The sequence below is a fragment of the Schistocerca nitens genome, chromosome 1, assembly GCF_023898315.1.
Source record: "Schistocerca nitens isolate TAMUIC-IGC-003100 chromosome 1, iqSchNite1.1, whole genome shotgun sequence".
Classification (NCBI taxonomy): Eukaryota; Metazoa; Arthropoda; class Insecta; order Orthoptera; family Acrididae; genus Schistocerca; species Schistocerca nitens.
In genome coordinates, this window is record NC_064614.1 from 427,047,183 (window position 1) to 427,072,313 (window position 25,131).

The following is a 25,131-nucleotide window of genomic DNA, read 5'->3' on the forward strand; positions in this document are numbered from 1 at the left end:
CTGAGACAGTCAAGGCTGACAGAGAAAAGATTGCCTTCTTAACACATGACAGCCTCTGTGAGTTAACAGTGATGCTATTTGGACTCTCTAATGTTCCAGTCAGCTATGATCATATAATGAACAACCTAGTTCAAAGCCTTAAATTGGCACTGTCATTTTTTTCAAGACTTTTGAGAAGATATAAGCATCTGGTAATGGTGTTGAAGTGTGTTTGAACTGCATCCTTGTCAACCTCAATTGGACAGTAGTCTGTATTCATATCCATGGTTAAGAAATACTTTGCTTCTTTCAAGTAGTCTAGGTCAATGCACAGAAATGTATAAACATATTTTTTCATAAATTTGTTTGGTCATGAGTAGTCAATGCAAAAATGCCCTGTGCCATCCTTCTTCTGCACGAGGACCACAGGAGAGGAGCAAGTATTCTCTGTAGGTTCAATGATGTCATCTTGCATCTTCTCCTCACCATACTGGGTTATCCACCACTCAGCTCATGACACCATTATACAAGCACTCAATAATAAATGATAAGTGTTTTTCCATAAGCCATTTAATCTATCTTTTCTCCACTCCAGATCTGAAAGTATCTGAAAACTGGCACAGCACTACTAACACTCACTGACATTGTTTATCATTCAGGCCATATCCTATTGGCAGGTAAATAGTAGCTTTCAAGCGTGCATTGTCTGTAGCAGTAGCAGAGAATGACATTTTGTTGAGTTCAGCTCCTCTTCCTAGACTTATTTGTCTGCCCCTGTGCCCATACCTTTAGGGATTTGTTGTGGGCACATGTGACAGTTAGTGATCCAGAATCCTCCTTGACCACTTACAGTGCTTATGATTAATCTTGTTAATAACAGTGAGATAACTGCCTCTTCAGTGGAAAACAATGGCTGGAAGTTATCTTTTGTCATGTGAGCATGTTTGAACAGTTTTGTCAATACAGGGCTTTCATCATCAGCAGTCTATGACTATTTGTGACACTTGTCAACTAGCACCTGGACTGGTTGACATCAATAAGATTGTTTGAAATCTTAGTGACTGTGAACCATGGTGGATTTTCATCTGTGGTGGCCTCACCTCCATAGATGGTCACTTCTCTTAGTTTTCCTGATTTCAGCAATCAGGCAAGCATGTGGTACTTCTGTGACAAGGTATGGTTGTGGTGTATTGGGGAGTGTCTGCATCCAGGTTGGCTATAGTCATTGGCCACTGACTAATATGAATAGAACTTTTGTGATGGATGACATCTGGTGGTATAGTAGTAATTGAAAACTAGCCATCTTTCTCTGCAGTAACATATCTGTCCAAGGTGTCCTCACTGGAAACATGCCAGTCTGTTGTCCTCTGTCCTTTGTTAGTGAGGTGCTGGACTGTCAAGTGTTGGTTACTCCAAGTTGGCTGAGTTCTTTCTTCCTGGCACATATATGAGTAGCTAGTACACCTTTTAGTTTGCTCTTTGTTTCTGCTGCTTGATTACACAATAATACAATTGATTTGGCAACTTATAAAACTTTGGTGAAAACCCAAATCATATCCCTCTCTTCAACATTGTTTCCACATGTGGTTGTAATATTCCTTCACAGGCAAGCGATACCCACAAGTTTAAGATTAAACAATGTAATTTTTGATAGAAAAAAATACCAGTAGTATACTATATAATCGAGGCTGGGAAGAATTAATATAAATAATAATTGTTTTGTTTATCTTTTATGTCTTGCTTGAAACTTATTTGTGGCTAGTAAAAAGCTTGTTTGCAACTGATTGTCTAGAGGGGTGGGTTTTTATAGTAATGATTGAAACACTTTTCTGCATATCATTTCTTTATATTAATTTTCAGCAAATCACTTTTCAAAACACAAAATAGTGCAAATACTCACTGGAACAACATTAAACAGACAAGACTGATCATGAGTTGTTGATATAAGACTTGACAAATGAATCTGATCAAAAGAATATTTGTGAACAAGAAATGGGCTGAACAAGCAGTTGGCCACTTTTGTCCTGTTTATAGCCTAGCTACCAGTGTGCAAAGGTTCTTGGAAAATAAACTTTTTTAATTACTGCAATTTTCTAACCAGTACATGTATTTTAACAAAATTGTCTGTGTTTCAAAAGTGCAATTTTATTATTATAAAAATATACTACTCAGTGTTTATTTATAAATTTATAACTGAAGATTCTAGTATTTGAAACTTTCTTTTATAAATAATATTTTTTTAAACATATTTTTGATTGAAACAAATTGTTCTTCTGTCAGTAGATAACAGAGTATTTCAGTTAACAAAACTTTAAACATGGCTGCAGCAGCAACTGTTAAAATTCTTCACAATAAAGGATGACAGCCAAAAACAGCAACTGTTTTTGGCTGTCATCCTTTATTGTGAAGTATTTCAGTTAAAGTATATGACAGTTGAAATTAATTCTGTTTTTCTATGTAGCAGTTTTATGTAACTATACTTTGTTTACAATGTCATTTTGGAATCTCTTTTTAAATAACAGTTTAGAATAAAACCAACACCCTCTTTCATTCAGGTAAAAGATACTCAAAGTTAGAAAACAAAGCTCAATTCAAAAAATTTAAATAAAATTTTTATAATTTCGAAAATTTGTATGTTACTCATTATGTATTTCATAGATTGTATAATAGAAATCAGCAGTTTTACACAGATAGAGAGCTGTTTTGCTTTGATTCGGACCATCTCCTCTGTTCCAAAATAAATGACTAGTATTTGTTACACATATGATTGCACTGAATGATAGCCCAGAAGAAATCCTTCTATCAGTTGTAACACATACTGAATGAAAGAATAGCTTCTCTGTCATCATTGGTACTGAGTCGTAAATAAATTAGTTCATAACATGATTTATATCAAAGATTTGAATTCCATGTCCTTTGTCTTCCATGATTTCCACTACCTATCTTTTGGATGTTGCGTAAAGCATCAAACAAAATGGTCCCAATACTGAGTCCAAACACTGTGATACACATATTTTTGTTTAATTTGAGTCCATGACTCCAACAAATTTCTGAAATTAATTTATTTTATTCTCCTGCATTTCTACACCTAATCTACTTCTATACACTGCAAACCACTGTGATGTGTATTGCACAGAGTATGTCCCATTGTACCAGTTATTGGGGTTTCTTCGTGTTCCATTCACATAAGGAACATGGGAAGAATAATTCTTTGAATGCCTCTGCCTGTGCAGTAATTATTCTAATCTTATCTCCAAGACTCCTATGTGAGTGATATGTAGGGTATACTGAATCTTTTTGACTATGGTATGTTTTATAAATATGGATGAATATTATTATGGAATTGTGGAAATTTATAATTCAGCTAGCATAAATTACGATGGATGTAACCTAAGCTTATAGTATATTCATATATTGGCAATAGTTCAGTAATTGAATGACTGTTAAGCAAAATTTCTTCAAACTTAATGTATCCCAATTAAATTTTCTGTTCTACTATTATTTAAATGTACTCATGAAACTAGCTACCTTTAATACTTAAATATTCACACACAACTATCAGTACGTTGAATAATTAGAGGTATCACTTCTTATCCATAATTACAAGTAAATGAATTAGATGTTTCACACACATGCCACTTTTTGTGACTTTATAATAAAAATTATTTTTATCAGAAAATGCACACAATACTATTGAATGCACAATATTACCACTTCACTTCTTAATTTATTTCACTCTTTTTACCTTTTTTCTTGAGGTGAAGATCAGTAGGCAAGCATCATGCTGAAAAATGGTTAATTTGTGTTTTTTTTGTAATCTCAACTGTCTTCTCATCTCACAAGAAATTCAGAATAATTTGATTTAATCTTGTGAGTATTGCGTTGGCACCATAAGAAAAAAAAAATGTAGTAAAGAAAGATCTATAACATTTATAAATTGGAAATTTGGGACTGCTGTTACGGAATGAAAGCAGAAATGTTAAATGAAAAAATTATTATTTAATGAAGTAAATAATTTGTACAGAAATCTAACATTTTGTGAATAATTCTCACAGTTTTGAACATAACAAAGAATTGTGCCGTATTTCACCAAAATACTTGGAAATTATGATAATCTTAACTCAGCCCTTGAGTGAAAGAATAAAGCAGTCATAATAAAGTCATATTAGTACTCGCAATTGGTGACAATAATAGAATGATTAAATAAATTCCCAGCAGGAATACAAGTTTCATTCATTCGAACAAAATGAAAGAAAATAGGAGTCTGATAGTGAAAGATGCTGTCAGAAAGGTGCGCAATTAAAGAAGAGAAAGAAAAGATGAGCATGCATTCTTATATAGAACAAAATACAGATGATAATGATATGCTACTCTCATTATTTTGGGCGTACACATTTGCTGTCTTGCAGCGTAGTTCATGGACTCATTGGTTAAATTATATCTTTAAACCTTAATATTCCAATAGAAAAAGAAAATAGTATGTTATTACATCACAGGCAGGGCACAATATTATATGGGTGTTGTAGTATATCCCTAGAGTATTCATTTAAAGCTGATTCTTGGAACTTTGTTAATAGACTTACTTGGGATTGTTTACGCCTATCTTCCAGCATCTTCCAGTTCAGTTCCTTCAATATATCTGTGACACTCTAGTATGAATTAAACAAACATGTGACCGTTCATGCTGCCCTTCCCTCTATACGTTCAATATCCCTGGTTAGTCATATCTGGTACGGGTCCCACTCACTTGAGTAATAGTCCAGAATTGGTTGCACGAGTAATTTGTAAACAATACCCCTTATAGAGAGATTACACTTCCCTGGTACTCTAGCAATAAACCAAAGTCTATTGCCTGCTTTTATGTGAACACTCAAACAGAGCTGCATTGGAATGCCACTTCCATATCCGGTTTACTGCCATGTGAACTAATAACAGCTAATTGCTTTGGCCTTAAACCAGCCTTTATATAATAAATTAACAATACGTGATGACAAGTTTATTACTGGTATTAATACTTTTATAAAATTGTAATAAAAAATTGCATACTTTTCTTATAAAAACATAAGTGAAATAGTAAGCTGTACAATAATGAAGAGAATATTTGCCACTGTTTTTCTCCTTATAATATTTCTTTCTAACACAAAATTTCAGGAAGCATTACTTTCAAAATATCATGTTGCTGCTAAAGTGGTTAGTTATTTTAATTACTACCATTTATAGAAGTTTCAGTGTTCAAGTTACACTATTTGGTACAATCAACTACCTTCTGCATGTTGTTAAAGGTTATTATCTACTGGACTATTTACAATTTCAATAATTGTTCATGTCATTATTAATATTTTTCTAGAACTTTTTATTCAGTAACTGTGTATATTCTACACAAAAAACTGTTTTCTATGAGTGAATTATTATCTTTTTTATCTTCTTGCGTTAGAAATTATTCTTTTAGCAGAGTACAAATATGTAAACATGGAATTCCAAATTATCATAATCTTACAAATGAAACAATATAACCCACTCTTTCCAAGTACCTTGTAGAAAAAGAATACCAACAACTGTAATTTTTCCTAATTTTTTATTATTTAAGCAACCAGTTTTTACACTTCACTTATGTCATCTTCAGGCCTATAAGCAAAAAAACTAATGGAGACATCCATTCTTGATCAGCCACAGTTCTGCTTCCACATTTATAGGATGGATTTAAAAAAATAATAATAAAAAAAATAAAATAAAAGAAAATAAAAAAATTGCTTTTCATGACCAATAAGAAATTTGTTGGGACTTCACAGCCAAACAATACTGACAGTGTATAGCCATCTCAGAGTGATGACTTTCTTTGTGTTGTGTTTTATGTTTGCAGTGTTGCTTAGAGTTAGTCAGTTCTTTGTATCTTTTTTAGGTGAACATTCCCTATACATGTGCATTGTGAATTATATGATAAAGTTCTACAATTTTGTTCCTCTAGACAACACTTTTATTTGCCTACCTCTTCATTCAGATTTACCACAAATGTAAAGTGACTAAACACAGGTGTGAACCTATGATAACATTATAAAAGATACAGTGTATTGCCTTGTTCGGTAAAGATCATGTATTGTCTGCTCCTATCATCTCTGCTGTGAGACTTACCCTATGCCACCTCCTACCACCACCTATATCAGCCCTGTGACTGACAAAACATATACTATCAAAGGGAGAAACACTTGTGAAGAGACACGTCACATTCCAGCTGTTATGTAAAAGGTGTTCTTCCTTTTACATCAGCATGACTACCACCCAGTTATTAGTCATGATGAATGGGCTTAGGCAGAGAATGTATACCAGCAACACACAATATTCTGTTGCAGAGCAAGCTCTACAACATGACAGCCATGATCTCAGTCCCTTTTTCACCACACATACCATCTGGATTCTTCCCTCAGTTTCTTATAAATCGGCAGATGGGAACTAGCAGTGCAACATGTCCTTCATTCTCGCTACCCACCTGGCTTTAATTTACATTAATTACTTCCATCTCAGCATTTCTCCACAGTAGCTACCTGTTTCTTCACTCTGTTTTAGTTTTCTACAGCTTTCATTTTCTGACTTGTCTTTTTTTTTGCCTTCCTCTCTCCCATCTCTGTTACACACAATGCACTTAGCTTTACTCTCTGTATTGCCTATTAACCTGTCTTCAACCTTTAAGCTCACAGGTTTTTGAATCTCACCCAGTGCATTCCCCAACCATCAGTCTTTCCTTCTCATCCCATCCAATAAGTCTCCCCTGACCCGTGGGTTCTGGGTGACTTTTCCGAACTATACCCCTATTCCTACATCTCTCCAGATCTTTTCCTTCAACCATCTTCCTTTCCCTTCAACTCCTTTACCAGAATAAGGAGCCACTGGCTCAGAGAGCATGTATAAGTTAAACCTTTTTGTATGTGTGTTCTCCTGCCACTGGTTGGTGAGTAGATTTCTTTTATCTATCCAATTACATTATATTTTCAATTGATTGTTTCCATTGTTATACTAATTTTATACATACAGATGTAAAAATGAATGGTACAGCTTCATTGGGACTTAATAGTTGAAAAGTTGATTGGTCACAAAAATTATTCAACACAAAAGTTTGCCATGAAGGTATCTTCAACCATGACAATCTGTTGGATGTTATAAAACAACTGTCCTCACCTGCTGTGAATGGATGGTTCCTGGAAGAAAAGAAACAGAAAAGCACAATTTCAGATTACACTTTTTTTGAGCAAGGCAAATTATTAACATATAAAAGACTCTAATATGGCAGCAGAAGCTTGGAAAAAAGTGTTTGAAGACTATGGACTCACATATAGAGTGAACTTGCTTAGACCATTAATCAAATTAGATAAATGTGTGCCAGTGTATGAATGAGGTGATCAAATTATAAAGACTGTGTTTTAAGTTAAATCAAATTAAATTCTGGTGAAAGCAGAGGGAATAGGAACTCCCTCCCTGCTGGAATACCTTATTGTAACGAACCTATGATTTTGGATCTTGAAAACAGCGGCACATCTATCATCAGAAATTCTATTAAGGTAAAAGTACCATAAAATGTTAAATCTGAAGACATAAATGGAAATGCAGAATCAGCGTTATATTTAAAGAAACAAACTCATACAAAATGAATTGTTAAATGCTACGAGGGGGTTTGAAAAGGTTTCAGAATCACTATGTTACATCAAAGCTAGTGCAACGAGGTCTTCACATGATATTCATTGGACTGTTGCCTGTAAATACATACCACATCAGTGCTCTTGGAAGAGAGATGTGGTGGTGATGTGGCTCTGTTGTTGTTCCAGCGTAGCGATTTGCACAGATGGAAAAAATCAAGATTCAAACAATGATTAAGTACTTCATAAAGAAAGGTATGAAAGCAAAGGATATTCATGCTGAGGGACTCTGCTCATTCATATTGAACTGTTGCCAAGTGGACAAATGAACTTAAATTTGGTTGGGAGAGCTTAGATGATGATCTATACAGTGTTTGGCCAAGGTTTGTCACTACTTCAGAAATCATTGCAAAAGTGCACAAGATGGTCATGGAGGATCGCCAATTGAAAGTGCATGAAATTGCTCTTGTTTGCCTGGGTTTATCTGAAAGGGTGCTTCACATTTTGTCTGAAGCATTGGAAATGAAAAAATTATCTGCAAGATGCATGCTGTGACTCTTGCACACATGTGCCATCACCATGGCAAAATTACATGACCTAAGGTGTGAATTGTTGCCACGTCTGCTTTATTCACCTGATATGGCTCAGTCAGACTTCCGTCTCTTTCCAAAACTAAAAATTTTTCTTGGTGGACAAACATTCGTTTCAAACGAAGAATTGATAGCCAGATTTGACAACTATTTTGCAGGCCTGGAGGAAACTCATTTTCGAGAAGGGATCAAGGCATTGGAACATCATTGGACTAAGTGCATTGATCTACAAGGAGACTATATTGAAAAATTAAAAAAGTGCCAGTGATGTAAGTACTTTTTTTTCTATTAATTCTGAGAAGTTTTCAAACCACACTTGTACAAGTATAAAAAGACCAAATCATATTGCTAAATATTAGAAAAAGGTGCAAAAGGAGGCAGCTCTCCAAAAAAATATTGATAAAGGAAATATAACTAGCAAACACTCAAAACACAAGAAATCCTTTCTTACAGTATATCTTAAACAGTATGATGGAAGAGAGCTGTGATATTAATTTTCTTCGGCAGTGCCTCATATCAGCAAAGATGGAGAGAAACTTCAAAATGCCACACCACATAATAGCTCAATGATGAACATGTGAGGTGACAGCTTACTAGCAGAGAATTCTGGAAGTTAATCTGGCTTTCCATACTGAAGATTAAACAGTGAAAATGGAAGCATCGGACATCATTTGCATTGCAAATTCAGCCATGATTTTCTCTGAGTTAGTGAAATTGTAAGCAAATGGCAAAAAGTGACCTTTAACCAAAAAAGGTGGATTCATCTATGATACAGAAGGTGAACTAATAGCCAAAATATCACCGCAGAATAGCATCAATTGTCTGAATACAGGTGAAATGAAACAGTGCTACTACAGGCATCACTGGCTAGGACATATGAATCACAAAGGTATGCTGAAGTTGCTAATGATTTCAATAGGATGAAATGAAGATGTTGTTGTCAAGGACCCCTGTGAGTTGTGCAACATGAGAAAACAGTCACATCTTCCACTAAAAACTAACAAAATATATTCTAAAAACATCTTGGACTTACAATATTACATTCTGATTAGTGTAGGCCAATGAAGACAGCTGCTATTGGTGGAATTTTTTTCATGCTCACATTTATTGATGAGTTTTTAAAAATGTCTAAGGCAGCATAAACATTTCAAAACTTCAGAGTGATGACGAGAAAGCAGACAGGCAGAAATATGAAGTATTTGTGGTCTGACAATATAATGGAATGTCCCAAAAATAAATTAAAAGAATTATAACTTCTGATGGTATCATCCAGCCGCTTACAGTACAATACAGTCCACAGCAACAAGCTTTTACTGAAAGAGCTAATCAAACATTGATTGAAAAAGCCCATATGATGATTTTCAGTAACAACTTATGAAAGAAGTATTGGGCTGAAGCCATGTATACAGCTGCATCCTATCAAATCATTCCTCATCCAATACACTTTGAGCTAAAAGCCATATAAATTTTGGTACAGGAGAAAGTCTTCTGTACTACACTTGAGGATTTTTGGCTGTAGTGCAATGGCTCTCATTTTGAAATTCCATTCCAGAAGTGTGATGAGAAGTCACAAAGGTACAAATTGCCAGGCAGCCAAAGACTGTTGATTTATCATTAAGGAGATTTACTAGATAACTGTCAGCAGGCATGTAAATTTCCTGGAGGATAAGAAATTTTTTGGTTCAAAGACAGAGCAACCTAAGATTATCAATGTGTTAGTATTGAAAGAAGAATCAGTTATTCATGACATTAGTATGTCACACACTGAAGAAGAAATTCAACCAGTAGAGAGAGATAATGAACCTTTTCATGGTTTTCACAGTGATCCAATGGAAACTGAAGCTCAGATGAGAAAAATGAGAATCAAATAATGGATCCTGTAGTTCAAAAAAGGAGTTAAACCTCAAAGGTCAAGCACAGGACCAAAATCAAAGTAATGGCCAGATCATTTTTCGTACTACATGAAGAGGTATTTCCAAATGAGCAGATTGATCTTAAAGAAATCTTGGAAGGGATAATTAAGGAAGCATGGAAACAAGCAATGAAGAAAAAATTCTCATCTCTAGTTTTTAATCACACATTTGAAAGGATAGAGCTACCCAGGGGACAGAAACCTCTCAAGACTAACAAGGATAATGAATGGCAACTGAGTTCTTGTAATTTTTTATATTTATCGTACATGAGGTTCAGAAATAAAATATTAATTTCCTATAGCTCATAGATACGACTCTCAAACATTCTCAAGTAAATCAACTCTGAAACTTTCCAAGTGTCTTCAGTTCAGTAATTCATGGTCAATTTTGTCAGTGAGCCAAACGGTTCTGTAGTAGAATGCTTGACTGCAATGTGAACACCCCAGGTTTGATTCCTGGCCAATGGTAAGTTTTTAACGTGGTGCACATTCTATGAGTATTTCCATGAATCATAAAATACATAAAGATGAACATACAAATTGGTAGCACATGAGACAGGTAATCACAGACACAAGTCTTATTTCAGTCTTTTTTTTTCATTTTTTCCATTCAGTTGTCATAGTCATTTGAATGTCAAACAATGGGAAATCCAGTATGGAATAACTCCAATATGTAGGGGATAAATTGCTATTCACCATATAGAGGAGGCATTGAGTTGCAGACACACACAATGAAAAAGACTTTAAATATTAACGCTTTACAACAAAGTCTTTCAGTAGAAAACACACACACTTTCACACAAGAACAACTTGCACACACATGACCATTCTCCCCGGGCTCTAGACACCGACTGCATATTTTAGCAGTCTTTTTCATTGCGTCTCTCTGCAGCTGAGTGCCTCCTCTATGTGGTAACTAGCAATATAGGCATATAAGTATAAAATTTACCAAATATATGCTAATTAAAATGTATCCAGTTGTTATTTTTTATGAAAAATTTGTGTCTTATTATTTTTAATTACATATTGCCCACAAAATATAAATTTTTAATCATCAATATTTTATAAAATATTGTTAGTAAAGATAGTGTAAATAAAAAATATTACACTTTAGTTTTTTCATCTATGTATATTAAAATATTACCAATTAATTTTTTCATCTTTGTATATTTTACACTTCATAGAAATGCTCATAGAATGTCATTGTTTAAAAACTTACATCAGCCTAGAATCAAACCTTTTCTAACCATTATACATTTTATTTGAAATTAGTAACATGAATTTAGTTACAAAGTAGCAGCTTTTACTGCCCACTTTGTATATCATTTCATATTTAATTTTCTGTTATTTCTTTCAATATTTGTCTCTCTCAATGTCTTTTGTTTCCTTTTTTCACTTGTGAACCAGCACAATATATTATCATTCAATTCCATTTTTATTAGCTATGTTCCCTTCTTCTGGAAAATCAATCAGGAGATCATGGGTAATCAACAACTGTGAACATGCATTTGGTATGAAAATAGACATCTGTATAAGGAATTGGGCATTCGAAATTCATTTGTGATGTGAATGTCAAATGGCCGATTCCACATCATTATGATCTATCAAGCAAAATGATCCATAAACAAGCAATTAACTAACTAACCAAAAGACAGATAATATATATAAAGCAATTGAAATTTTATGCATTGTGTTAAACAACAAGGATGTGCTGAAAAGTAATAATTCTAAAATTTTTATGTGTAAACTCTTAAAGTTTTTAAATAAAACAAACTTTATTAACATTCTTCATCTTTATTCTTCATGTCTGTATATTTATTGCTCAATATAATCATCCTGGTGATGAATACCTTTATCCCATTGAGAGGCCAGTTTGATGATACTATCACTGTAAAATGTTTGACTTTGTTGACAGAGCCACAAACTCATCTATGCTTGCACTTCTCCATCACTATCAAAGTAAAGTTGTCAAATGTGTTCTTTAAGTTTTGGAAACAGATGAAAATTGGATAGGGCCAAGTTGGGACTGTATGGATGATGATCAAAGACAGTGAACCCACGGTGTCAGATTGAGGCAGATGTTGCAGTGCTATTGTATGGTATGGCATTGCCATGCTGAATAATTTGCCAGTAAACATAAAAAATTTAATTACAAATAAAGATCAGTTTAAAAGGAGCCTGAAAGAGTTACTAGTGGCCAACTCCTTCTACTCCATTGACGAATTTTTTAATAGAAACAAATGATGTATTGTATATATTCATACTATTAGTATTGTTATTTCAGCTTAAAAAAAAAATTGACATGTTCCACATCCACGAGAATCTCCTCAGCACGGATCTATGGAACGAAAAACTAATCTAATCTAATCTAATCTAGGGTGTTCCATGTGTGCACAAACTCTTCAAATTTGTTCTTTCAGTTTTCTGAGAGTTTCTCATGCTCTGATGCAATTATGTTACTGAAACTTTCTGGCAGATTAAAACTGTATACCGGTCCGAGACTCAAACTCAGGACCTTTGCCTTTCGTGGGCAAGTTGGTAGAGCACTTGGACATACAATATATGAAATTCAAATAATAAACAAAATAAAACAGCAAAACACAGAAATCAAGTGGGTGCAATTTGTTTTATAGATGGGATCTGGCATACCGTTTAAAATGCAGGAAAGAAGTTCATATAGGTGATACTTCGCTACTCATTACACAGAGCAAGAAATCAGAGTGATATGAACTATGAGATACACATTTTTTTTTTAAATTCACTTGCAAGGGAAACAAAAAACTGACACAATAACTGGATTTATTATTTGTCACAGGCATGCTAATAGTGGGTGGATGCACATGAGTAGAAAGGGAATGATTTGCTTTGATGTTAAAATGTGTGGGATATGTGTGTGGGCAGATGGGGGACAGGTGAGGGGATTAGGTGGTTGGTGAAGCTGCTGGTGATAAAATTCTGGGGAGAGGGCATTATTGAGGACTTTCTGCAGGGGTATCTGGAGGCAGTTGCAGATGTTTTCTTGATACCTTCTTTGCTACTTGACTTTCTTGTACTCTTCCCAGAAGCCCATCCTTGCTATGATGGTGTGACCTATCATGGCAAGGATCCATAATGATGTGAGTCTTTTTGGGCATAGAAATGGTTTAGTATCTGGGGTGGTGAGCACTGCAGCTTTCATGATTCTTGGATCTGTTCCACTTTTTTGTGCTAACATTTGATGACATGTTTCCCACATTCTTCTGCAATTTTTGTAAGTGAAGCAGTGTTCCAAGGTGTCCTTGCTGTTACATATTTTGTGCTTGTCTGTTGCTGTGAGGTTTAATTGTGCCACCCTTTCATTTGTTGGTGCTTCATCAGTTTCATCATCATTGACACACAAGTCACCAAAGTGGCGTCAACGAAAAAGATTTGCAATACAGTGGCTGAACCCTGAAGGGTATATCCCAGTGAAGAAATGACACATGATCATTTCAGTTTTTTTCATTTGTTGGTGCTGTTCTGTTGACAATTCCAAGTCTCTCTGGCGTATTTTAGTAGAGTGGTTTCAGAAATGATTATCCATATCTGCAACCTACAGTAGTCAGAATATTTTGTTTCCATTTTGCTCCTGGTTGCATTCCCAGTTAGAATGCTGTTTATCATCTGAGTTGTCCTGTGACTAGGGTTAGCCATAGTGGTAAGTTCATAGCTTTTATTTGGGTAGTGCTGCTTGATGTGTTACCGTTTGAATGGAATATGGCTAGTATCAACCAATGCTTTTTCTGACACAGATCTGAATCTTCCAGTATTGTGGCTAAGAGGCTTCCTGAGTATTTTATCTTGAATGATGAGTGCCTATCATAATAACAGTGGTGCACATTCTGTTTTTTTGTCCACCAAACTTAGTCTCCCTCCTTTTACCAGCAGCGAGCATATTGCTTGTGCTACTTTGAAGATTTCCAAACTCTACAGGAGATAGAAGGCAGTACCCGTTATTTCTTGTGCTATTTCCGTTGGGGTGCTGAGGATTTGCACCATGTTTTAAGATTCTGACAGCATCATGCATTTATTAGCTCTATTTTCTGGTGAAGGTTTAATTCTTGGTTGGTGTGCATCCTGTTGAGACTTTGTATTGTGTGTAATATGGCTCTCCAATTGTACATAGCCATTTTAAGAGGTCAATGTTGTATGAATATGAGAAGTATGTTGTGAGTTTCTAATGTTTTGTATGACCGATCAGATAGATTTCTCTTTTTTTCAATTGGCAATAGCACTGTTTTTGTTTTGTTGGTTTTAGCACCTGATACTAATTAGAAAGTTTTCACAATTACATGTATCCTGTTGGTCTTCAAGGAAGATTCCCATGTCATTGGTGTATGCCATACAGGCTTGTCTACTATGGTGAAACTTGTGATACTGCTCAAGAGCTTTTAGAATGTTTGGTCAAGTGCTGCTGTGAATATAGCTATGGGTAGTGGATAGCCTTGCCTCACTGATTTTTTGTGTTTGATGTCTTTTGATGTCCATCCATTTACTGATATTCTGTATCAAATGTTGTTCACAATTTTATCTGTGATCCTGCTGAACTTCTGTTCCAAAGCTGTGTCTGGTGAGCATTCTCATCAGATAACAGTGATAAATCCTGTCAAACACCTTTTGGAAATCTACAGATATTATGGCAGTGACAGTTCTGGTGGTTGCTGCATATAGTATAGCATCTCCTTTGGAGCTGGTGATGTCAAGTAAGTTTGTGTCTGGTACTGCACAAGTCTGCTATGGGCTGATCACTTTTTTCATAGCCATTTTGATGTTGTTTGTGACACATTTTGCTATCAACTTGCAATCAGTGTTGGGCACCTTTCTTTTTTTTTAAAAAAAATGTTATTGTTGCTTTCATAATTGCAAGTTGAATTTCTGCCCAGTTGAATATCACATCAACAATATGCATGAGTTGTTGTCCTATTAACCATCCCAGTAGGCAAGCTAGAATTCAAGCTGGATGCTGTTGGCACCCAGCATTTTTCCTTTGGCAGTGCTCTCCATTATGTCTTTGACTTCTTCATCATTGACACTCTCCGTCAGTGCCACTCTGCCTTTGTCTGTTAGCATCCATCTTGTTAGCTGCATCGTGTTTGCAGTTTATGCATTGTTTGTTTCTTTTATGTGGAAGAGTTCTTAAAAGTATTGTTCTATTTGAATTTTGATTTCTGCTTTTGTTTTAAATGTTTTTCCATCCTTGTCACATAGTTCATTTACAATTCTGCTGTTCATTATTTACCTCTCCCTATTGAGAAGGTGCATTGTGACAGGCTGATCTCCTGGTGCAGGTGATCAAACATCTCAACTGATAATGCTTCATCTGCAGAACTGTTGTTTTAATTCTTCACACTCGAGGCAGGACTAGTGGAGTAGTTCATTGTATAGTGGTGCATTTAGAGTGTCTCTTATGCAGAGTGTGTAGAATTCTGCTATGGTTCTCCACCAAAAAATTCTCTTTCTCTCTCTGTTTCTTCATTCCACTTTCAGCTGCATTTTGTTTCCATGATCCTTTCTGTCTGGAGGTGTATGCCACGTTCATAGTTGCAGTGAGCCAAGAACTTTCAGCTTAGTTTTCTTCTCATGATCCTTTCTGTCTGGAGGTGTATGCCACATTCATAGTTGCAGTGAAACAAAAATATCGAAGGACAGGCTTCTGCACACAATATGTAGTCAGGTAACTAATACTTTTTTCACATAAATTCTGTCCAGTCTGCTTCTACCACTGTTACAATAGTACATGAATTCTGTGTTGACTGACTGAGCAGTTGCCATGAGTCTTCCAGTCACAGATGTTTGACGAGTTCTTGTAGTTCTCTGTAGACATTCAGTAATGGGATTTGATCTGCAATGCAATTGTCAACTGCAACTGACATGGATACACAAAAAGTAGCATATACAAGCTACTTTGAATCCATTATTAGGTATGGTATTGTATTTTGGGGTAACTCGACACACATAGTGCGGGTACTAAAAATACAGAAAAAAAATCATACGAAATATGTGCACTGCAAATCACAAAGAACCATGTCAACCATTATTTAGAAAACTTAAAATATTAACTCTGCCATCCTTATACATATATGAGATTATTATATTTTTGTCTGATAAATTCTTCTCGGGTTATCAGCCAAGTGGTGGCGTCGTCTTGTCACAACAGTTCAACGAAACTCATTGAAACATTGCGACAAGACGACGCCACCACTTGGCTGATAACCTGAGAAGAATTCATCAGTGGAATACACTGAGAAAGACTGAAATCACGTATATTATTTTTTGGACACCAGATGAATTATTTGGGGGAAATCATTTTGTCCATTCACATGATACCAGAAAAAAGAAAACTTTATGCTCCCTACCCACCACCTCAGACTGTATGCCCAGAGACCTCAATACATGGGAATTAAAATTTGTAATAATTTAAAAGGGAATAAGCTGATTCAGATGAATTTAGGTTCACATAAAAGAAACCTATATGAGGTACTGACACTGAAGTGTTATTACTCAGTGGATGAATTCATGCGGGACAAACTGGAAATTTGAGCTGGGTACAATGTGTTGTCCTTATAGTGTCATTATTTATTATAGTGCTATTATTTATTAATGTAAAAATCATTGTAACTGTTTTATAAATTTTTGACATGTCTCCTGTATGCAAACCAAATAGATTGCAAATGTACGTCATGAGATGAATAAAACACAATTCACAATTCTGCTTCTGCAGTGACAGTTAATTTTGCCTCCTATTAGAATGTTGGTGTTGTTCTTGTTGTTGTACATGAGGAGTTCACATATTTTTTCATTGAGAAAGGTGTTCCTGTCTTGCTTTTTATCTGTGCCAGATGGGGTGAATAAATTTACAGACAACTCTGTTTCTATCATGACTGCAATTCTGTGATTGTTTGACATCATTTTTGTTTTGCCAGTCTCTGTTCCTTACCTTATCATTATTGCTGTGTCGCATTTAGATTCTGGGTCTATATTTGTGATGACCTTGTATTCCTGTATCCAATCTATATGTGATGATACTACCTCCTGCAGGAGTGCAATATCTGTTGCTCTTTGCTGCAATAAGCCTGAGAGGGATCTATTTTAACTGCTGTGTTCACTTTATTTATACAATTATTTATTTATTTATTTTGATCCAACATAAACTAATTACAAAAAAAGGTTTTTTTGTTCCAGTCTTCTGGATTAGATTAGTACTTATTCCATAGATCATGAATACGACACTTCGTAATGATGTGGAACGTGTCAGGTTAATAAAAGGTGTCTATACAAGATATTACATTAGACAAAATATTACATGACACTCAATTTTTTTTTTTTTTTGAAGGTTGGGAAATTACCCACTTACTATATCCAAAATTTCATCTAATGAGTAGGAGGAGTTGCCATTAAGAAATTCTTTTAATTTCCTTTTAAATGTTATATGGTTATCTGTCAGACTTTAGATGCTATTAGGTAAGTGACCAAAGACTTTTGTGGCAGCATAATGTACCCCCTTCTGAGCCAAAGTTAGATTTAACCTTGAGTAGTGAAGATCATCCTTTCTCCTAGTGTTGTAGCCATGTACACTGCTATTACTTTTGAATTCGTTTGGATTGTTAATAACAAATTTCATAAGTGAATATATATATTGTGAGGCTACAGTGAAGTTTTCTAGCTCTTTAAATAAGCGTCTGCAGGATGATCTTGGATGAGCTGGATAAGTCAGAGCCTTACTTACTAGGGTTACATATTATTGTCTGGCACTTTTATCTACACAATTTTTTCTAAATTTAGTTGAGAGAACAGAGTTACATATATGAACTATATATAAAAAAATTTGTTATTGCCATACTTAGATTAAGGAATCTACAGTTTGTGACACAGTATTCATATCTGACATTCAAGTATTTACAGTTTGTGACACAGTTTAAGATCTGAGATTACATATATTTTTAGATAGATGGTCGTCCATCATACGAGTGTACTAAATCTAGAAACTCATCTATTGAATATACAGGATTGTTTAGGAGCCATATTTGTAATTTCGTTTTTAGTTTTGTAATGGGCAATTTGGAGATATTAGGATGGAAGCAATTCAGTAGTTTAATGCCTGCATAGTGAGGGCTTTTCTCATAAAGTGTTGTTCTATGAGATATGATGTGGGATCTTTCTCTACCTCTAGTGTTGTGATCGTGTATTTCTTTATTAAGTGTTTTGTTACTGTTTACTGCCATAATGATTATCTTCAGGACATACAGGTTATGAACAGTTAGTATTTTAAATTCTTTAAACAAATTTCTGCAGGACTCCCGGCACATTTCTTTCCCATAATTCTAAGTGCCTTCTTTTGTAATATAAGTACACTTTTCATATTACCTTTACTGCTGGATCCCCATACCTCTATCCCATAGCTTAGATGGGATTCAAATAGTGCAAAATATATTTGCCTCAGAGTGGTGATGTTACAAAAACGTGTCAGTTTTCTTAGGACATATACGGTAGTACATAGCTTTTTGAAAATATCATTCACATGATCAGACCAGTTTAACTCTGCATCAAGTGTCAGGCCAAGAAATTTGGTCAAGTATTGTTTTTTAATGTATTTGTCACCCATTAAGATTCGGTTTTCATGAGTTTTTTGCCTCCCAAGATCAAATTCAATATACACAGATTTATTTGTGTTTAATTTTAGTTTGTTTTCATTAAAATACTGCAGAATTAAGCCTGCCGCAGTATTGGATTCCACATCGAGCTGTGAATAGCTTGGATTGCAGCATGTTAACGTGGTATCATCTGCATATAAGAGAGCTGTTGCATGGTTTGTTATGGACTGAATATCATTAACATAAATAATAAAATGAAGTGGTCCTAATATTGACCCCTGTGGAATACCAAAATTTATGTCATTGCTGTTTGATTTGTATGCTCCCTCTGTAGTGCTAATAAACACAAACTGCTTCCTATTTGTCAAGTAGGCCTCATCAGATTATGAGCTGTGCCTCGAATGCCATTGTTCCACAGTTTGTCCAGCAATATGGTCATATCAACACAGTCAAATGCTTTTTGTAAGTCCAGAAAGATGCCACATAGTGTGGTGACCTTTTTCCTTTATTTTTTTAGTTATTAAATATGAAATGATAGTCATTATTTAAAATTATCATCATTCAAAGTCAGATTACAAAACATGATATAAATTAGTTCAACTGCATACTCATAAAATTCGATTTTCAGATGACAAATTATAAACCAGGATTTAAAAGAGTACATTTGCAGACCTCTAAAATTAATTGTGCAGATGACAGCACTAAATTACTGTGGAGGTCATCTAAAATGTCAGCAAGTTTTCATTAAATGTGCTTTACAGTCAAGTCCATACAACATCTGCATAGAATCTTATATTAAACATATTTTCTCTCAACATGTTGTTGTGAATTTAAAAGTTGTATTAGCTCTTATTATTATACATGTCCTGCTCATAAAAACTGCATCTTATGAACTAAAATTTGGTTAAACAGATATACCGAAGTTTGTGGATTCCTAAAATAGTTGCTAAAGAATGAAATAGATTGATTAATAAATTAATACTATTTTGAAGGCAGCTCCACTTTGAAGTAGAACTAGTAACTTGCACATAGAGACAGGTCAGTTGTCAAGCAGTGGGAGTTCTGCCAACCCTACAAATGCAAAATGAGGTGTGGTCCAGTGGAAAGCAAGAGAACATATCTGAGTCAGCACATGCCACAGCAAAAAAATAATAAAAAAAAGCTTTAGGACTGAATTCACACTGTTTAGTCAAAATAGTCTGTGAGTCTCTGTTTTTATGGGTAGAAATTTCAAGGTCTTCCATTATGTTTAAGGCATTTTATCTTGGTGCCCTGTGCAAGACTTTCATGCTTTTGCACTAACCCATGCTTCTGCCTCTTCAAGTGCATCATCAGTCCCATTGTAGGAATATGCTGCAAACCTTGTCACAACTTCATGCTGCTTTGTCCTACAATTTCTAGGTTCACAAGTTCTATGTTTTGGTGAGTGAACTTTTTAGTATTTCTGAACCTTTTTAAGTTTTCAACCCATGTAGCCTTATAGCATGTAACAAAATTCTCTCATTCTTATATGTTCATTTAATCTTCACCATAGATCTGATCATGCCAGTAGACAAAACAACACTGTAAATAAAGTAACATCCTAATCAATTTAGACTGTTTTGCTCACAAAACATTTATGAGTGCCACCACTATAGCAGAAATTTAGCAGTTGATATAAATTACCAGACATATTGATGCAGTTTATATTGTTTGATACTGTATAAGATTAGTACTAATAATAGTAGTTGTAGAAATCTATGGAGAATTATTTCAAAGAGTTCATCAAACTTTTTCCATTAGCAACATTACAGAAGAAGAATGGGCACTATTTACAATTGGAAATATTGAGCGCGCATCAAAAGAAATTAAAAATAGTTACTCACTGCGGTCTGGCATTGATATGATTCTTAAAAAGATAAATGAAGAACTCTGGGAGCTGTATTACGATACCAATTACATTTTCCAACAAAGAATAAAAGAAACAAGAGATGCAAAAATAAAGTTTGAGAACCAGCTGAAGGAGGTAATTTAATTGCGTTATATATTACAATGTCTTAATCTTGAATCTAGTTAGGTTAAAGTGTGTATGAAAGACAATTAATTTTGTAAATAAATGTGAAAGAGTGAAACATTGCAGGTAACTATTTCTGATGATTCATTTATGGTGTATTATTTTCCTTATTATACAACACATTTAGAAAGAGCTTACAATTTCAGTCATGGCACCATTCACTGCAGACACTAAACTGGAGTCACATAGGGGAGGAATCATTCATGCAATGCTGCATCACAAATATCCAAGGTAACAGGATGAAACTGTAATGTTTCAAAATTAATATTATGAGATGAGGTGATGTTTCTTGCAAAATAAACTGAAGATAAGGACTGATATACCTGTGTAAGCTGCTGACCAAGAATATTACTGTGCCATTTACAGGTAGCCAGTTGAACCCCCTCAAGGGCTATAAGATAGTTTGTATGAGGGGATTGGGGGGGGGGGGGGGTGACAGTGGTTTTGTGGGTGGCATAACCATATTTACCTGTGCAAATAATATGCTTCTGATATCAAAACATCCATCAAATGTGGCTGTAAGGTTGGTGGTGGGAACAATTTAGTACTAATAAGGTGGTCCACACCCACTTTGTAGTCCACAAACTTTAATTGCCCTTAGATATTGGCTGAAGTAATGTTTATGGCCAGATTATGTCTCATTTACTTTAACTACACTACATTTAATTGGTTAACCACATACAACACTTGGTTGATGTCTAATAATATGATTTTTTTGAGTATAGTAACCTAACATTGGCCTAACTGTTCCAGCAATTCACATGTAGCGAACATGTATAACTGACACAGTCATTGAATAAATCAATGTCCTTGAAATCTAATAGTCAAATCCATATGAAAATATGTGCACAGTGTAAGTATAAGTTTGAAATAACACAACTCACAGTCTGATCCTATTTTCACAATGAGTAATGATAATTATTGAAAATTAACACTGTTGATGAGAATAATTATTAGTTCACTATGAACCATTAAAAAACAGTCACTGAAGCTTTGTGAAAACTCCCCAACTCAAAATCTAGATACATTGTGGTACATTTTATGACCTGTAAACTGCACTTTGGGCATGGATCTTGCTCATATGATAACATTATGTAGAATGATATGATTGAACACCACCTATTTTATAAGTTTGCAATAATCAGAACTACATTCAGCTATTGTTGTTTGTCAAATTTTCTCGAGTTACAATTACAGATTTAAATTTGTGAGCAAATGAAAATTAAAGGAAGATTCTTTTGAATGAGGAATTTTAGATACAACAATAATCTGTATTGAATTATGCTGGCTGGTGTGCATAAATATGAGATTCCATTTCTGTAACAATGTTTTAAATAAGGATGCTAATTACTCTGAAACTAAATGAGCACAAATCATGCTAATGAGTTCCCAGCATTAGCTGTATGTATGCTATAATTATTCATATATCTTTTTTATCTAATTTATCAGGAAGTTAGTTGTTAGATGTACTTTTACAAATGAATAGTGACTACAAAATCTGAAATTACTGGTAACTGCAAGTAGCATGGTTTTCAGCCGAATTAGTGACACAAATAAATTCTAAATGACCAAAAAATGGGGTAGTAAATTTGGATAAGTCCTGACTTAGTATTCAAGATGTTAAGCACTGTGGACATATAAAATTGGTGACTATATAAAAAATATTTTCAAACAAAACAATAATTTTTGGGGAGAAGAAAAACATAATGGATGGAATGTATCCATCTGATTTGTACAGGGTGCGAGGGTGGTGAGGGGGTGGGGTGGGGTTGGGGGGGGGAGGAGGGGGGGGCATACACCTGTAGGTATAAAGTATTTTTAATATTTTGGAAGATGAACCACTTAGAAACCTACATAATACTGACTTTCAAATAATTTTATAGACTGAAAAACAACTGATTGCATTATATTTTTCCCTTGCCCATGGGCAAGGGAACCACTGTTGCCCCTCGACAGTTCATTTAGGACTCATGTGCAAGTGATGGTCAGAAAAAATTGTCCTTTCCAAGGAACAGACACAGCAGAATATGTTACTGATATTCTTACCTCTTAGGGCACACATATATAAAATTAGACCATTAATTTTAGATATTAATGTCAGCTGTAGCTTATATGGAACTTTGTGAAATGTCTTTCAAATGTATTCTATGTAACTTCCTTCATATACGTTAGTTATACTTTTTATATGCTTTTATGTATATTACTTGATGCTAGCACAATAACTGGTTTCTGTACATAAATGTCATACATTTACTATAAGTTTTCAAAGTATGGTTATGATTATAACATACAATATGTACATTTTGGACATGTTGTAACATTATGATTCTTTGAAGAAGATACTGACATCTGCTAAACCAATATTAAGTAAGTTCTTGTAGTAAAAGTCCTATATTTTACATAAGTGTATGCCCGAGTTTTTATGATTTATATTGTCCCAAATATTCTAGGCTTCTGAAGATGATAGATTTATCTGGTGAAACTAGTAATGCAGAATAAAAATAACTGTGCAACTGATGACAGAACTTTATTCTTAAATAGATTAATGGCATGCTTTATGCATGAGGTCCATTTAAATTCCACAACTCTGGTACACACACATTTATTTAAGATAGGAAGGGTACCTTTCAATGGCTATGGGCAATTGTTAAAAAACAGGGTCTGGTGTTATCTTAAGTATTTCTGAAGAATGACATGTCATTCAAATACAATAAACATTAATGTAACTATTTTTGGCCAGTCTATGATTAATAACACTACACAAAAAAAGACTCAACATTTGTTTGCTGATCACTACAGAAGTCAGATAGCAAAATATGAAATGGTGCACCATTAACAAAGTAAATACAATATTCATTGTCCTATGTAAATGCACAAAATTTTGTTTACATTGGTCCATGCCAACAAATGTGGTGTCTTTAATTTTCCTGAAACAGAGGTGCAAAATGCAGCAACAGCTAAGTAGCACTGTGTCACAGGCAAAACTTCATATTATTATGACTGTATGATGCCCCTGCAGGTCTATAGTCCACATAGCATCCTAGTGGTTTTGCCAACAGCAGGTGCTAGTCATATTGTTATCACTGCATAATGCCCCTGCAGGACTATAGTAATCTATCCCGACTAGTAATCTGATAGACTGTCCCAAGATTGTCAGAATCTAATGATCTGCAACTGTTCTTGGAAAGCCTAGATCCTGAAGACATATCTGTATCTGGGCCTGAAAACAAGTCACTCCCATCAAAGTTCATGTGATTAGGATCCTCCTGTGGCACATAGATGGTGTTGGCCTCAGGTGAGGCATGGCCTCTTAGCAGAAGCAGTTCAGAGGACCTTAATGTTCTCTCCTCCATGTGGGCAGAGACCCCCACATGTCAGTGGCATGAAATTGTGGGTAGATGTCAATAAGATAGAGGAAAGAGATAGCATGATCATAACACAAAAATTAAACGCAAGGAAATTCCACAATTGGTGTGGTTGCTCTCTGGACAGTACTCCACAACTTGTAAGTTGCAAGGTCCTGGAGAGTACACAGATCTCTATTAATTGAGAAATCTTCCTCTGTTTTGGTTGATGTACCTCATGATCGGTGACAGTAATCACCCCAGAGACCAATTCCTTTACAGTAGATATAACAAGGGCATTGCAATATGGCACAGCTGTTTATATCACTAGCAGTCTGTCTTGGTGTGACACACAACAAGCGTCATTATTGTATGAGGGAATCACTCAAATAGCCGAAATTCCTCATACAATAATTTGAAGCACACTAACTCATGCCAAGAAGAGATAATGCCACTCGAACATCAACTCCAATTTGTGGATTTATATTGCAGATAAACACAGCAATGGCTTGTGATTTGGCCTCTTCTAAAAGGATATCATTCCATGTTGCATCTTCCACAAAATCATTTGTATGACACAAGATTGTGGGAGGGAATTCTATCTTTCTATTTACAAAAGCCTCAAAATATTCTCCTTACCTTGCCCAGTCCTGGTAACAGCTCACACTCTTATGTTAGAATATCTCTCCAGTAAACCTTTGGCCAATCCCTCAATACATTCTGTATTTCTTAATGTGATTACTGACTACACATAAGTGTGTGTGTCACCAATAGCTTTAGGCATGCCACATTCAACATAAAACCTTCTGTTCATGAGCAAATGCAATCAGTATTGCAGACATTTTGTAAAAAGTTGTTCACATTTTCAAAGGGTTTCCCCAAGAAAGAGGGAATAAAATTTACAGCAGGTAAACTGTTTCTCAAATTAATCAGTTTCTTACACAAGAGGGGCAGGTGTGTGTGTGTGTGTGTGTGTGTGTGTGTGTTTGTGGGATGGGGGGGGGGGGGGTGATTATTAA

At 34.9% G+C, this 25,131-nt stretch overlaps 1 protein-coding gene across 6 annotated transcripts in view; it reads left to right on the plus strand.

Moving 5' to 3' along the window:
* Nucleotides 1–25,131, plus strand: part of LOC126250644 (tektin-1) — a 215,978-nt gene that overhangs the window by 130,546 nt on the left and 60,301 nt on the right. For all 6 annotated transcript variants that reach the window (XM_049951580.1, XM_049951578.1, XM_049951577.1 and 3 more), the window contains exon 5: nucleotides 20,498–20,720. In XM_049951580.1, coding sequence (XP_049807537.1) covers nucleotides 20,498–20,720 — 223 coding nt within the window. The remainder of the gene's footprint in view (nucleotides 1–20,497; nucleotides 20,721–25,131) is intronic.